Source organism: Nipponia nippon, unplaced genomic scaffold, assembly GCF_047370975.1.
Source record: "Nipponia nippon isolate SJK-2023a ecotype South Korea unplaced genomic scaffold, ASM4737097v1 scaffold_1, whole genome shotgun sequence".
Lineage (NCBI taxonomy): Eukaryota > Metazoa > Chordata > Aves > Pelecaniformes > Threskiornithidae > Nipponia > Nipponia nippon.
The window spans coordinates 124,796,386-124,811,260 of NW_028262290.1; the positions used below are offsets into that span (position 1 = coordinate 124,796,386).

At 41.4% G+C, this 14,875-nt stretch overlaps 1 protein-coding gene across 3 annotated transcripts in view; it reads right to left on the reverse strand.

The window, feature by feature from the left end:
* Positions 1-14,875, reverse strand: part of RARB (retinoic acid receptor beta) — a 336,849-nt gene that overhangs the window by 192,319 nt on the left and 129,655 nt on the right. For all 3 annotated transcript variants that reach the window (XM_087771085.1, XM_087771093.1, XM_009466441.2), the window contains one exon: positions 4,063-4,563. In XM_087771085.1, the coding sequence (XP_087627211.1) occupies positions 4,063-4,240 (178 nt within the window). In that variant the 5' untranslated portion in view covers positions 4,241-4,563. The remainder of the gene's footprint in view (positions 1-4,062; positions 4,564-14,875) is intronic.

Sequence of the window (14,875 nt, forward strand, 5' to 3'; positions counted from 1 at the left end):
ACGTGGTGGAGGGCTAGAGGTAGAATATGGGATTGCTCCCATCAAATGCCATGGGCTATGTGCATCACCCCATCCAAGCAGGACGCCTGAAGAAGGATGCTCAATCCAAGCAGAAAGGGAACAATGGCCAACTAAAGTGTTTTATTATTTAGTGGCTCCCACAGTGGCTACTGTCCAGACCCTATTTTAATTTGATGTAGGATACACTCAGGGATTACTTTCATCACAGCGTTAGCTCAGATTAAGTTTTTTCCTCCCCATGCCATTGTCTCCAGCTCACACCAAACGGCTTTGTTATGCAGTGGTCTTCACCCATGTTAAACTAATAAAATCTGACCATTCTGGTGATGTAACATCATTACAGAAACCTGTCTTACAAAGATGCTCTACCAATGAGCAGCACAGCTTCATCTTCCCCATACTGAGATTCACTTGTGAAATGGCAACACCCTGGTGTGCCTTGCGGTTCCATCAGCCATAACATAAAGACAGTACTTTCCTCATCAGTTTTCAACTCACTGGATATACTACTGTGATCTGCATGGCTTTTACGTGCCTTTCCTTCTCAAATGTCAGGTGGTGCTTCACTTGGTTAGGGTTTTTTTATAGGGGTTTTTTGGTTTTTGTTTAAGACTAATTTTTATAATTAGTCTTTTTCTAGAAATTAAAAATTGCAGTTACATCCACAACGGATGCTTTATAAAGAAGGTAAACTCTTCTTAAGCTGGTATTCTCACATTGTGACAGCTGCCTTACCGGTCTCTGGAAACAGCATTACCAGCGTTAGGTCTGATGACGGCAAGATGGGCCCCTTCTTCCAGCAATAACGAAGAGCAAGGCTACCCAGGTACCAGAACCGCCTGTGTGTGCCTGCATGACCACTACTCACCTCAACCTAAGATGCTTTTACTTTAATACGATGTCGTGCAACAATCTTTGCCCATATTTATTTATTCCTCCCCCAAATATTTCACTAACATTTTGTGATTTTCCTATTGTAAACATGTCAGGGTCTGCAGGACTTTTGTTAAGCCTCCATTTCCCACAGCTGCTCCCAGCCCAGCAGAGGGATGAACCTTGTTGGTCTGGGGCAGGCTGGCACACGACCCAAAAAGCACAGGAATGCCTCCAGTTTAGCCTTCCCTTACCATTCCTAAATGAGCTAAGCAGTAATCTCCCGAAACAATCTTTACTTTTTTTTTTTTTTTTAATATAGAAGCAATTCCTCATTATTAATGCAACCAGGGAAGCCTGCATGCCATCGGATCTCAGGAGTAAAGACATCTGCTCTGTGCTCTATGGGGTAATACAGTGGTAGGTAAATCAATCGGACTTATAAAAGTAACGATCTTCTTGACCATGGTCTCTGTCAGTGCTAATGCATAGTTCATGTATGCATAAAAGTGATATTTTTTCATCTTCTGACCTCTTTAGCACTGTGACCAGCCCTCTAATTATTAAGTATTTTGCACTATGTACCTCAGTATAAAAACAGAAGCCAAGTCACAGGTCATGGAGGCAACACCATTATTAACATCAATGAAACTAAATCACTCCATCCTGCACTCTTATTGTAAGCCCCTCGTGCTCACAAAATTAATATGTCTAAAATAGTGTTGTCTCTTTAATGGAGCTGGAGATACCCACCCCAACTGTAGATTAAGATAACTTAATGCTATTTGATATAAGGCTATCTGCCACCATGGAAAGTCCAAAACCAAGACAGAACAAAATAAAACAGGACAATAATATGAAGGCTTAAATGATTGTAACTTTGAACAAAAGCTGTTGAACTGCATTGTTTTAAAAAGATTAAAGAGATCTTTATAGCATTCCTATTACATAAAATCATTTCTATTGGATTTTGCATGAATGGGAAGAATCTAGAAGATAAATAGTACAAGAGCTTCAAGCATATAGAGAGCAGTGGTTTGGCCAAACTTTAATTTCTTCAAATCTTTGCAAGTGAGATCTATATTCTTCCACCACCCAGAATAAGTTCTAATTTTAATAGAGTTCATTAATCATACCGACCTTAGCCCATGGCTGGCTTTCTTGTAAATAAATAAAGAAAGAAAGAAAGAAAGAAACCATCTACAATGAAAAACAAAAACCTGAAATATAACCCAAAGCTCAACCTGCTTGCTTCCAAGAAATTGTCTCCATAACTCTAGTGATAACCTCAAGCTCCAGAATCAGAAGTCAACAGGTTTCGAAACAAACTGTCACCACCAAAGGTAAGAAAACAGGATAGTACCAACCAGAAGAGTCATCCTGCAGGGGACTGTGTCTGAAAAGAAATTCTCAGTCAAGTCACCCTCCTCCCTGTCTCGCCAATTTTAGCTGGTATTTTCAAACACTGTTGCCTCGAGCTATGCACAACAGCTGCCAGGCTTTCATGTTCAGTCAATGTGAGCCAGTGCTGCAAAGCCCCTCGGCAAAAATAATGCCCTGAAAATGCTGGGACTAGGACATAAAGACACAAACCCAAAGATTCAGTAGCCACCACTTATTTGCATATCCACAGAAATTCATACTTAGCACTACTTTTTTAAAAGGCTGAACACTGACTGGTTTATTAATCGTTAAAAATGCATCTGCAACACACTCTTAATTCCATAGGAACAACTCATGGAAAAGAAAAACTGCATATTTGATCATGCACATTTGGTTATTTACCAATGTACGCCTCAGAAAAAGTTCCCATTAACTAATAACACTCTATTTCTTCAACAGGTGAGTGTTCTTGCAATATCGAGGGATAAATTCAGTATGGTATTCTGATAATTAACAAGGATAATTTCTGAAATGATTGGAAAGTCAAACAGTTACTTGTAGAGCTGCTGGCTGAGCGTGTTTTGTTTTCCACCTCCAATAAAGATAAACACTCTGCAGCAAAACAGCAAATGCAGGCCTGACCCAATTATACCTCTTCCCACATGTGACTGCATGAAAACTGTCCACATTAACTGGGGAAAAAAATTGCTTTACTTCAAGAGTACTCAGTCTTCAAATATGCATATGTGAGACATGAAGCCAGAATTAGTATCAGACAGCACAAACTCCACAACTTTACTCTTCAGAAGTTTTTTCTTCACCGTGAAGCTCATGTTTGGAGCTCCAACTTCGCGTGCTTTCTATTGAAAGATATATGAGGGGCTCTGCTATAGCAAGTCTCCTTTTCCTTTAGTAGAAAGTGTAGTAGTTTGCAAACTTGCTGTTCAGTCAAGATCTTTTCATACTGAACAATCACGGTAATGTATTTAGACAATCATCTTCATAACAAACTGACCTGCAAAGCTGTATACGTTCTGTTTCTCCTCACATGGGTGATAAATGCATCAGTCACCCACTGCAAAGACCTCCAGAGATGTATCTTGTCTATCTGATGCTACTTAAAGAGTTTATACCTGGGACAGCTTTGTTTGGAGCCACTTAAACATATATAAAATTAAGTCCAAGCAGGAAACGTGTGTTCATCATAAAGCAATGAAAACAAACTTGCCCAGCTAATACACTCAGCAGTGCTGAAAATGTAAGAGTGCTACACGTGGAACCCAACCATAGACTCAAGGGCTCACTCTGCAGCCGTAGGCAGCTCACAGCTACTAGCTGTCCACTGGGCTGCTCTTCACAAGCTGCCCAGGAAGAAAGCAGTTACTTATGGAAGAAAACGAAAGCAGTATTAATTACTGTGCAACTTAAGAGAATTCTGTACTGAGGAATCATCGCTGTTCATGAATACACAGCACGCAATTTTTCTTTAAACACAACATCGGATTCTGCAGCTAACACGATAATGCAAGATATGCCAAAATCCATAGCAGGTTTTATCACTCCTGGTTTCCTCTGCTTTGGTATGTCATATAGTTGCATGTTTATTTCTATAAAAACAAGATTAAGTGAAAAAGGTACTTCAAAACAAATGCACGCTCTTTGCCCAAGTAAAATACATCACAGATGAACAACTGCAATTACTCTTAAAATAATTTCAGAACGAACACAATCAGTCTTTGTTAGAGGAAAACTGGTCAATAAAAGCTATTAATACCAAGCACTTACTTGCAGGTGACGGGGTGCTGCATCCGCTAGTTGGTGGGTGACTCTGGAGTCCATGGAGGGAAGGTAGCGACAGCCCACCGATGACTGGAGGAAAAAGTAATGGATATGGCGCTGCTGGATAGTGAGTCATATGTCCGTTCACTGCTGGTACTGGACATGTGCGGCTGCTGGTTGTCATGTTAACACCTCACAGTGTATAAATATTATGTTGCATCACTCCAGGCCAGCAAATAGATACCTCAACTTGTGAATGAAGAGGGCTGTCAAGCCTGCAGGTATGGCTTGAGCTGGATTGTGTGATGCTGAAAATGTAAGTCACTAGATCAGGACCATCCTATATTTCATCGCTGCTTCCTACTGTTTTCTTTTCCAGGACATTCTTGCTCTGCAGACCGTGGACAGAAAGTCTTCTTGCTCTGGGTATCAGGGCGCAGTTCAGTTGCTTACGCAAATGTTTTTCTGGGAGGACAGTTGCTCTCTACAGATGCATACTGATAGAGTCTGTCGGAAGAAGAAAACAATATATTGATTTTAATATACATATTTTTAATATATACACATAGAAAAATCTTTTATCCCTTTGCTACTTTTGTTAAGTGATTACTTATTAATTAGTGTCCTACAAGATCAGCTTGATGATTACCCGGGGGTAAAATTATCACTCTACCAAAGCTAACAGCAGAACACCCGTTAACTTGATTTCCCTGCCCAGTGTGTTATACCAAAAGCAATTTCTGGTCCGATGCAATCTTGTTTTGGAAACTGCCAGTTTTAAAACAAATGCATCAATAATTATGTGAAATATTGATAACGGGGGGGGGGGGGGCAAAGAAATCAACTTCTGAAAAATTTCTGTGTACATGAAAGCTCTCAGTTTTCCCACAGAAGCTACAGAATGACTGACACTGAGGAGGCTCTCTGCTCGCTTCAATGCCATGGCTCAGGCAGGGCACTGGGGAACTGTGTCTGAGGGTGATGTTGTATTGGGCTGTTAAAACACTAATTGGTTTACTAATAATTGTTCTCACAAAGGATAGTTAGTTTATCTCATTATCACTTAAGAGATACCTCACTGATCATTCCTTTTTTTTTTATTTTTCTTTTTTTTTTTGGGGGGGGTGGGAGGGGGCAGGAGCAGGAACTGCCTCTATCACCAAATAAACAAGCACCCGTTATTTCAGAAGCTGGGTTAGTGAGTGACATGATGGCAATACACTGCTCCTGTGCTCGGCTAGGCAACTCGCTTGCTCTCATGACCACCACCTTCAAAGTCATCTAGAGCCACACACACCTTCCTCAGTGTTTCACCCAAACGGCTGGTGCCTACTGAGGGGGTCCTCATTTTCTCAGTCTCGGTACCAAAAGCCTCAGGCTGAGAACGGGGCACTTCTTGTGCTGTTCTCAGCAGTGAAAACGTGCTCCCGCCATAGCTGTTTAAGTCTATGTACAGTGAATGGCTGGTCTTCTCGGAAACAACCTGCTTGTGCAATGCTAGTAACTGCTACTGGTGTCTTGAGAGCTACTGGGAAGGCTGCAACCGCTCCATATTGCGAACGCTACTCCTGCAGGTATTTGTGCAGTGCTCCAGGCAAAAGCCGGCGAGCGCTGCAGCCGGCTCCTGGGCATCACCCTGCACGAGGAGTTACCCGTCTCCTCCAACACGTGCTGTTGGGAGAAGACAGTAGGAGCCACAGAGCAAACTCAACCACCCAAAAGCAAGGCAGTCCAGGGCTGCCTAAAGGCTTTATTTCCTGAGACAATGTGCTACGCCCTTGCATCTGCTACAGTCAGCGATCAGTAACAACATCCGCTGCTATACAGCATTTTTATTTGTAAGTCTTTGAAATTATAGCCTGAAACCAAAGACAAGAAGATTTTTGGGTGGGAAAATAAAGGCAGCGGTGAAATGACTTGTCAAGGTCACAAAGCAAAAATCGATGCCAGAGGAGGGAAACTGCGACAACGCAATGTTGACTATCACTGCTGCTACTCAGTTTACTAGTTGTCGGTAAGAATTCAAATGAGTAAGGGAAAAAAAAGGAGAAGAAAAAAAAAAACACACCAACCCCGAATGCATATGTCTGCCTGTCAGAAAGCAGCGGAGTGTTTCTGCTCTGTGTGGAATACCAGCAAAGGTTACCAGCTGTGCATGTTTTCAGACAGCAATTTCTGCTGAGTGCAGCCTGCTTGGGGATAACAGAAATGTAGCTTGTAAGTATTTGATAACTGTGTAAATTATGCACAAAATACCTTTAATGGTAATGGAGACAGACATATGCAGAGATGAGACTGTAACAGGGGGTATGGCGAGCTAACGCACAGCTGTTGGCTATGCCGAGCTCCAGGACCATGAGCCTGGAGACTGGTGAAACCTGAAGAAACCTCAACAGCCAAAATATATCGACTCATTAACAACACAAAATGAGATGAACCATCGCAGGTGACTGTTTTAACTAGCTAACGCTTTACGAAGCCTAAGAGACAGGGAAAGCCAAGTATCAAAGGAATACGCAAAGAACTAATGTTTTCTAAAGCAATTCCACAAGAGCCAGCAAAAATACCACACTTCAAAATGTTTGCAAAAAAACAAAGAGGGAAGGGATGTTGATGACAACCAGCCCCAAAAATCTATGCATTAAATTAATCACAGAACAATGTCACCTATTTTTAAATGACGTAGGGCTTTGGAAATCAAATTCATCTTATAAAACTATGTAATACCTTCAATTATATTTCTATTAGCCAGAAAAATGCAGAGCTCATCATAAATTATAAAAATGCTCAGAACCACAACATCAGATATATTTGCATATTTAAGTGACAAGTATTCAGAAAAAGAAGCAACTCCTCCAGGATGGAGGGGAAAAAAGGGCAGTCAGGGAACTCTTTGGTCACTTCCTCACCACTGGAGGAACATGTTCTGTGATGGACCTGGATGACAAAATGCAGCAATATTACAGCTCCTTAGTATGCAACTCCATATGAAATACCTAACAATGCCAAAACTAGATTACAACCCTATAGTTCTACACGCTTATTATTTGATGTGAGGTGTAACTATATACTGAAATTACTATCAGAAACCAAGTTTCCCTTGCCTTACTCAAAAATCACCCTCTCTTTAGCCTTCATGGCAGGAAATTTCTTGCAGATCGGTGTGCCGGCGATAAGCCTTAAGAATTTGTTCCTCTGCTTTTCTCTCCAATTAAAGGCAGAGAGGGAAGATGGTGTAAAAGGTATGACACACTGTTCAGAGTACCATTCATCTCTAAATAGTGTCCCTCAGGAGCAGCAGGACGTAATAAATGTTCACATGGCTGAATGTCTATACGATGGCCGAGGAGGAAATCGTAGGCAGACGCCTATATTCCAGCAACTCTACCCACGTAAAGAAGCAAATGCCACCCATGCTCTGTGCTTACTGAGGGACTCCAAGTCACCAGCTCTGCTAACAGAGATTACAGACCCATCACTTCCATCACTGCACAGCAGAGGACACCACAAAAGTAGAAACTGCTGCAGCACAGGAAACCCAAAAATCAGTTGTCCCCATTCATGCCAGTTCCATGGCACTGAAGACAACTCCTAAGGCAAGATCTCACTCATGTGTCACCAGACTGACACGTTCACACCCCTCAACTCGCTGATGAAGATTCCAGCATTGGACACCAGCTGCAGATGTCTAGGCTGCAGATGGATGGTTTCAAGGTGAAAATATCTCTTTTCCTCAGCCAAACCTGCACCACAGCGCAAAACACTGTAAGACACTGTATGGGTGCCAGCTTTGAGAAGGAGACTTTCTTTTGCTGTCACTTGCTATGGTAAACGTCCCACAGCTGAAGGACCATGTCCTCTTTGGACTGTGAACACTTGCCTAGAAGCAAGCCCCAACCTTTCCATGCCATGTGGACCTTGAATGTACTCTCCTCTGGCCTACACCTGGGTTCTATTAAGGAGGGAGCTAACAAGCTTACCCTAAACAGGATGAGAAGAGCCAGCTACTGCAGCTGAGGAGCAACCCAAACTGACTGCAGAGTCACCTTGGCGGTGGTTGAATACCCATTCATGTGAGGCAACAGCATGGATTTCTGCCCTGTACATAGAAGGCAAAATATTCAGAAAATGGCTGTCATCGAGGCACTTCACAGAATCTACCCAGTATATGATGAAAATCCTCTTCCGTTAGACTTATCCTTAGGGACTGTTCATGAGTACAAGGCCCTCAGTATGAACAGTACGGAAAAGGATCATACAGAAAAGTTTCTTTGAAGGCTCACCAAGAGATGATCACATTGTGCACTACATCACATTGAACAGCGGCCAATGACTCTTCTTTGACAGAACATATGCCTCCTTTTTGGTTTTTACAGGCCTTTTATTGACTTGACTTCAGTGATAAAGCAGATGGCCACAGGGGAAGGAGGCTACAGTAGCTCCAGCGCAGAGCAGACAGCATATTTATCAGCTGCAGTTAATGTAGCAGGTGTACCTGTCTTTTCCACATTTCTTGTTGTTTTTGTAGCTGAGCAGCAGTTTAAAACCACAAATTTTCAGTATAAGCTCCAAATTTTGCCAAATAAACAGTGACCCAACTTTTCTTATTGTCTCTTAATTTGCCATGCATTTTGCACAGGCTTTACTACAGAAAACAGTTTTGCTTTCCACACGTCTGTCAGCTCTCCTCAAATGTATTACATGAATTGATTCTGATTCATTATATTGCTATTTAGCTTACATTTGGTAACAATATTTGGTATTATTGTAACATAATTAATCTTTCTGAATTTTGCACTTGCATAAGATTTTATTTTAATTAATAAAATCCCTTTGCTGTTACAGGTGACTTTGATGCACATCAACAGCTGGATAGGCAAGACGCCAAGCCAGAAGGAAGGTTATGCTCTGTCCTCCCTTCTGCCAACACCACCCCAATTCCACACTGCTCCTCCTCCCCTCTCACCGTCCATAGCAGGGAATTAAGTTGTCAGCATTGCAAGTAAAGCATGACTTTTGCATTTTTTTCTTCTCACTTCTGAAAAGATCAGTGGGGAGTTCTGCCCTACCTGTGGTGATGTTTGGAATTTGGTAGTCATTTTAAGATATCCACAGCTGTGGCACCCAGCAAACTTTTAAGCTAAATCCACTGTCTCTACACCCTTCTACCATAGAGAACCACTGTTGCTCCTCCTGTACCACTGGGGAACGAAACCACGAACACAGGAGAGGCACGCCGACATGAGGACGTGCTCTGCACAGAGCTGGGTTCTGGGGAATTTGCTGCTCCAAGCCTGGCGGTCTGCAGCGTAGATGTCCCCAAAGTTTCCAGGGTCACGGAGGAAGTCTCTTCTAAGTTCATTTCCCATTTTCTTGCCAACGCCCAAAATCCCCCCTCTCTTAAATCTTAGGCTAACTCCTAAAACAGGAACCTCTGGACTGCGAGTGCAGCCTGGGCAGCAAGACGGGAGAGGCAAGTTGCTCTTCTCCCAGCAACAAAAACAATTCCAGAGAAATTTAACATGCAAAACCTTTCAACAGTATATTACATCTTTTTCCCAAGGAACAGAGTTGACGGAGTCCTTATTTATTAGGTGGCTTAGAGACATATTCTAATGCTGTTTTCAAAACAAAGTCAAGATCTAATAGTTTTGGGAACCCTTACTGTATTTAATGTACAGTTTGTATTGAAATCCCTGATTATGCATATGCTTTCTATTATGCTAGCTGATGGTGTTGCATTGAGTGGTACTGAATAATTCAGCAGATTTAGCACTAGTCCGGTGTAAATCAGTCAGATACAGTAACACAATAACCACGCTACCTTTAAACTCTTAAAAACGCGTGGAAACTTTTATTTCAGAAAGGGGCGTACTCCATTTTCCACTGTCCTCGTTGACTGCTAGATGTTGCATTTTTGTTTTCTTGACTATCCAACGAGATTTAATTAAACAATAAACTAGTTACCGTGGCAGAAGTAAAAAAAAAAAATTAAAAAAAAAAAAAAAAAGCCTTTGGAGTGTTATGTTTCCTTTATTAGCATAGTGATGTGAAACTAAACAGAAAAAGCAATCTAATAACAAACATTCCTTTGAGAAGGGCTCCGGGAGCAAAAGGACATCCACTTATTGTTCAGCCCATCCCATTGGTCCATATACGGCAATAAAGGTACAATAGAAGGAAACAGGAAACAGACTGGCACATCTGCATTATCTTATTAGAGGCTAATGGATATCTGAGAGGAACATGCATCTGATGCTGAATAGTCTGTACCAATCTCCGAAGCAATTACTCTTAATTAGTGGATTCTGTTTATAGATGGAACTGAGTGTACCCTTCTGTATCAAAGAGATGCAGGCATCTGGAGAGAGATATGGTTTTCTTAAAGGGAAAGCACTGCAGCACAGTGTGAGGGTTGGGGTGGTTTTTTGGCAAATAAAAGCTCTCTGAAGCATAACATATTCTACTGTATTATTAATCAAAAGAGCATGCTGGTTAAAAAAAAAAAAAAAAGGAAAGAAAAAAAAGACCATACTGTTAATCTCAAACTCTGAAAGTAAACATAGAAAGCTAATACTTGCATATGAATTATATGACAAAAACCACTTTGATGATAAGCAAATAAACAACCGAGCCTAAAATTTTCAACCCCTGGCCAAAAAGCTTAAAATAGCAGCTTAAGTCAGAAGAACAACATCTGCATTTTGTATCTGCCAAGTCTGCAGCCAAAAAAAGTAAACCACGCTATATGACCAGATGCACGAATAAAAAAGAAAATGCATGAAACAGAACTTCAAAGTCAGTTTACTGAAAAGCAGATCTGTAGCTCTTACATCCCATAACCACAATTGTCATATATTTTCAACTATAGGTGCAAGACTTATGGGAGGAGGGAAGATAAATTGTCGTAACAGAATTAAGACACTATTACTACAACACTTTTCCTACATCTTGGTATGCAAGATAGCTGTCTACTGGGTGACTGTGAATTCCTTTTTGTTATAAAGCTGACACTTGCAAAATGGGTTTCTGTTTTATTTGTTTTTTCCTGATTGAGATTGTTAAGAGATAATTAATATAATTAATGCAATTGTTGTTTATTTGAAAATCCTATTGGGAAGTATAAAAAGGGGGGGAAAAAAAAAAGCTTCTTTTTCCCAAAGCAGCTATGCTTCATATCGCCTGCATTGCAAACGCGCACTGATATATGCCTGAAAAAACTAAATCTAAATCTGAAAGGGGAAAAGAAAAAAAAAAGTGAGACACAATGACACCCATTTATTTACACACCATACAACAGTACCCTGCTGTGCCAGCTATTGATTTTAGTGGAACTGAGAGTCCATGTTGGAGAGTAGCAGCTGTGAGTACATAGCCCGAATCCTCATATGGGAACAATACTCTGTAGGCAGAATACCCTATTTCAGCCAACCTTCATGTAAAACATATAACATTAAAAACACACACAGCTTACGTTTCAAAATCTGAAAGGCGCTATGGTTATTTGTTCCACAAAGGTTCAGGGGAGTTATTAATTTATTTGTGCTAGCACAACGCTAGCATAATGAAGAGATGTGAAGGACAGAAAATCCATGCTTCACGTGTCTGTTATTCTACAGAGATGTTAATTCTGTTCTATACTAACCATATTTAAGATCCTCCCAGTGCATCAGGCAATTTCTCATTTTCTCCTGTTGTTTGCTGTTTTAAAGGGCTGTTTGTAACAGAGGCGTGGGGTGGATTTTTTTTGGGGGTGTTGGTGGGGGTTTTTTTGGGTTTTTGTTTTTTGTTTTTTTTTCTTTTCTTTTTACAGCTATCTGCATTCCATATTTCTTTCATTACTCAGCAGCTGCCAAAACTATACTGAGAAGTAAAGATAAATGGTTAGGTCAGGTGATGGGGTTAACAATTTACTGTGTGTACTGCCCCGAGAACCAGATATAGTAGAATTGGCTCATGTTTATGTACAGGATGAGAAGTTGATTTCCTGTGCAGTGGCTTTCAATCACCTCTGTAAGGAACTCTCTTGCAGTTTTCTGCAGAGAATTCAGGGGGCTTTGAATACATTTTGCGCTGGTATATAGGATACTCGGCTTTGTAACTAAATGCATTCCTTACTTACTATGCCACATTCAAAAATCCCAATGGACTGTCAAGAAAAGAAGTTCTCTTTCATTTCTGGAAACCAAAAGGAGGGTAACTGAACTTCCTGATCCCCGAGCTTAAGTGAACTTTTACACTGATTTCTCTCCCCAACTTTAAAAGCTTAATGCTTAAAATTGCTTTCAGTGGAATCAAAACTTATGTTCTTGCATTGTCATCTCTGTTGGTCCTTATTAATGTTTCTAAGGATGCAAAACAGTAACTCCATGTTGAGAATATCCTAAATGAGAGACTATCCCATGGGCTACAGAGGTTTAGGAGACCAGAGATTTGCCAGACAAAACCTGTGGGGTATTTTTGTTTTCAGACCGAACCCTGTTTCTGCCCATCCCCAAACTCAAAGGCAAAAACACATCACTTCTCTCAAACACAATTCAGATGATCCACAATTTAAGCAGCACAGGGTAGCCAGCATAAACAGCTCTTACAAAGCAGGCTGGTCACTCAAGTCACATATAACCAGAAACTCCAATACGAAGCTTTTCCCACCCAGGGTGCTATGCCTCCTGTTTTAGTCTTGTTCTCCAACTACATTTTTTCAGCTGGTTTCCTTTGTTCCTGCACAGTTTCTTCCTACAGTTCAGAAAAACAAGAGTGGACTTTGCAACCCAAATTGTCCTTTCCAGTCCTATGTGTCCAACCAGATTGTTTTGACCCTACCTGCTTCTATGTGAGATGGCAATCAATGAAAAGGAAAAATTATCATTGATGGGACTAAGGAACCTATCTCCTGGGCTTCCCTCTCATCATCCAGTCAAGGCAGAGAAAAAGAACCACAAATAACAAAGGCGAGCTGCAACCAGTGCCAACACGCTTCTAAGATCTGGGAAGATTTACACAGGTCAACAGGTAGCACCTTAAACTGACAGCATACTCAACTATTTATGAAGGGAAGGTAGCACCGCTGATCTCTGATTAAGTTCAGAATGGGACACGCTTCCCATCCAGCAAAAAGATCTTCCATTGAAGGTCTTTCACTTAACTGGCAATTAACTGGTCTTTAACTCTGGCTACAAGGCACCTCAAGATACCATCACATCAATTCCCAGTCAAAGCAAGTTTTTGTGAGAAGGGCTCTTGGAAAGAGATGGGAGGCCAGAGAAAGGGAGACTGAGCAAGCAAGGAAAACCACATCCTGCTGTCTATGTTCAGTAATATCATCCAATATCATGGGATAAGCAGATGTTTACAAGTATGCCAACCTCTTCTCAAGTGGTGTTACAGCTAGGAGGATGTGAGGGATCTATCTGAAGACTCCCGAGCATGCTCTCAGAGTGCTCATCCTTAACCTTCTAGCTGATGGGAAACGTCATGGTGACCAATGACAAATACAGCACTTACCATCACTGCAACTACTAAAAAGGCCTTATACTGACTGTTTATAACCTTTAAGAGGCCTCTGAGATCAGTAAGAGAGGTCAAGTGATGTTATTGTTTTGGTGACAGATGGAAGATCCCTAGTAAATGATGGTGGCCTGGGAATCATTAAAAGAACGGAGTACTTCATCTGCTCAGAAGCTGAAGAGGGAAGCAGCTTTGGAGGGCAGCTCCTTGACAGAGAAGTACATCTATTTGGGAGGCCAACACTCTGTAGTCACAACGAGCACTGCAGGTGAACCACTGAAACAGGATGACAAGATACTTCATTAAAGGAGAGCACAAAGACATGCAAGACCAGTGGTAACTTCTACTGGTGACACTAAGTGGGTGCTGGTCTCAAAACCCCAACCAGTGGAGCCACGAGTCAGGACAGAGGCTCATCAAATGCTCTGTGAGTGGCAGGTGCTGAAAATGTTAGTGTTGATGGCTATGCTTTATCTGGGCATCAATGTAGGTGATGTAAAGTCACTGTAGGCTAATATTGGGAAGGATCAGGGCAATTTAGATTTGCAACATTTGCTGTTATCCTTCATTGAATAAGACATTGCTAGAGATGACTGTCCCAGTACAGAAACCAGTCTCACCTGTCTGTTCAGCCTTAGAGTTATCTTCCTGAGAAGTCCTGGTCTTAGCAGAACCATCACAATAAAGCAAAGCAGCACACCATCACCCTCCCTGAGATCAGCTGGGTAGTCTTCCTCTGCATGGACCCATACAGGGTATCTTTAGAGGCACAAATGATGGAATCTAGTAGCCAAATTTAGCCAACCTGGATGTCTAGCCACAACCGCAAATTGTGGCACTAGACTTGCCTTCATCGCCAATTTAAGGAAGAAAAAGTTCAGTTTCCACTTATGCTTTGTTCAATACCTGGACAACTGGTAAATACAGATCTTTTTGTGCCCCACTATGGCACACGTGCTGCCTTCAAATGCAGTGAAGAAGGGTCAGTCCAGTACGTGATCTTCACACACTATGCAAAGAAATGACGACTTCAACAGCCACTGAGATAAACAAAGGGGAAAATAAAATTCTGTTTAATTTGGAAAACATGCACTGCAGTGGATAGCTCTGCCTCAATTCAGCACACTTCATTTTATATGTCACACAGAGAAGGAATCCTGCAAGAGTCCACTTTACTGCAAAGAAAATTTCTGCTATCTGGAGTAATCTAAGCCCATTGTTAGGATGAGCATGTGGATTCACTCAAAAAATGAATAATGTTTATTCAGGAAGCTGTCTGAGAAACCTGAAAGAAGTTTTCGTTAGGGATATG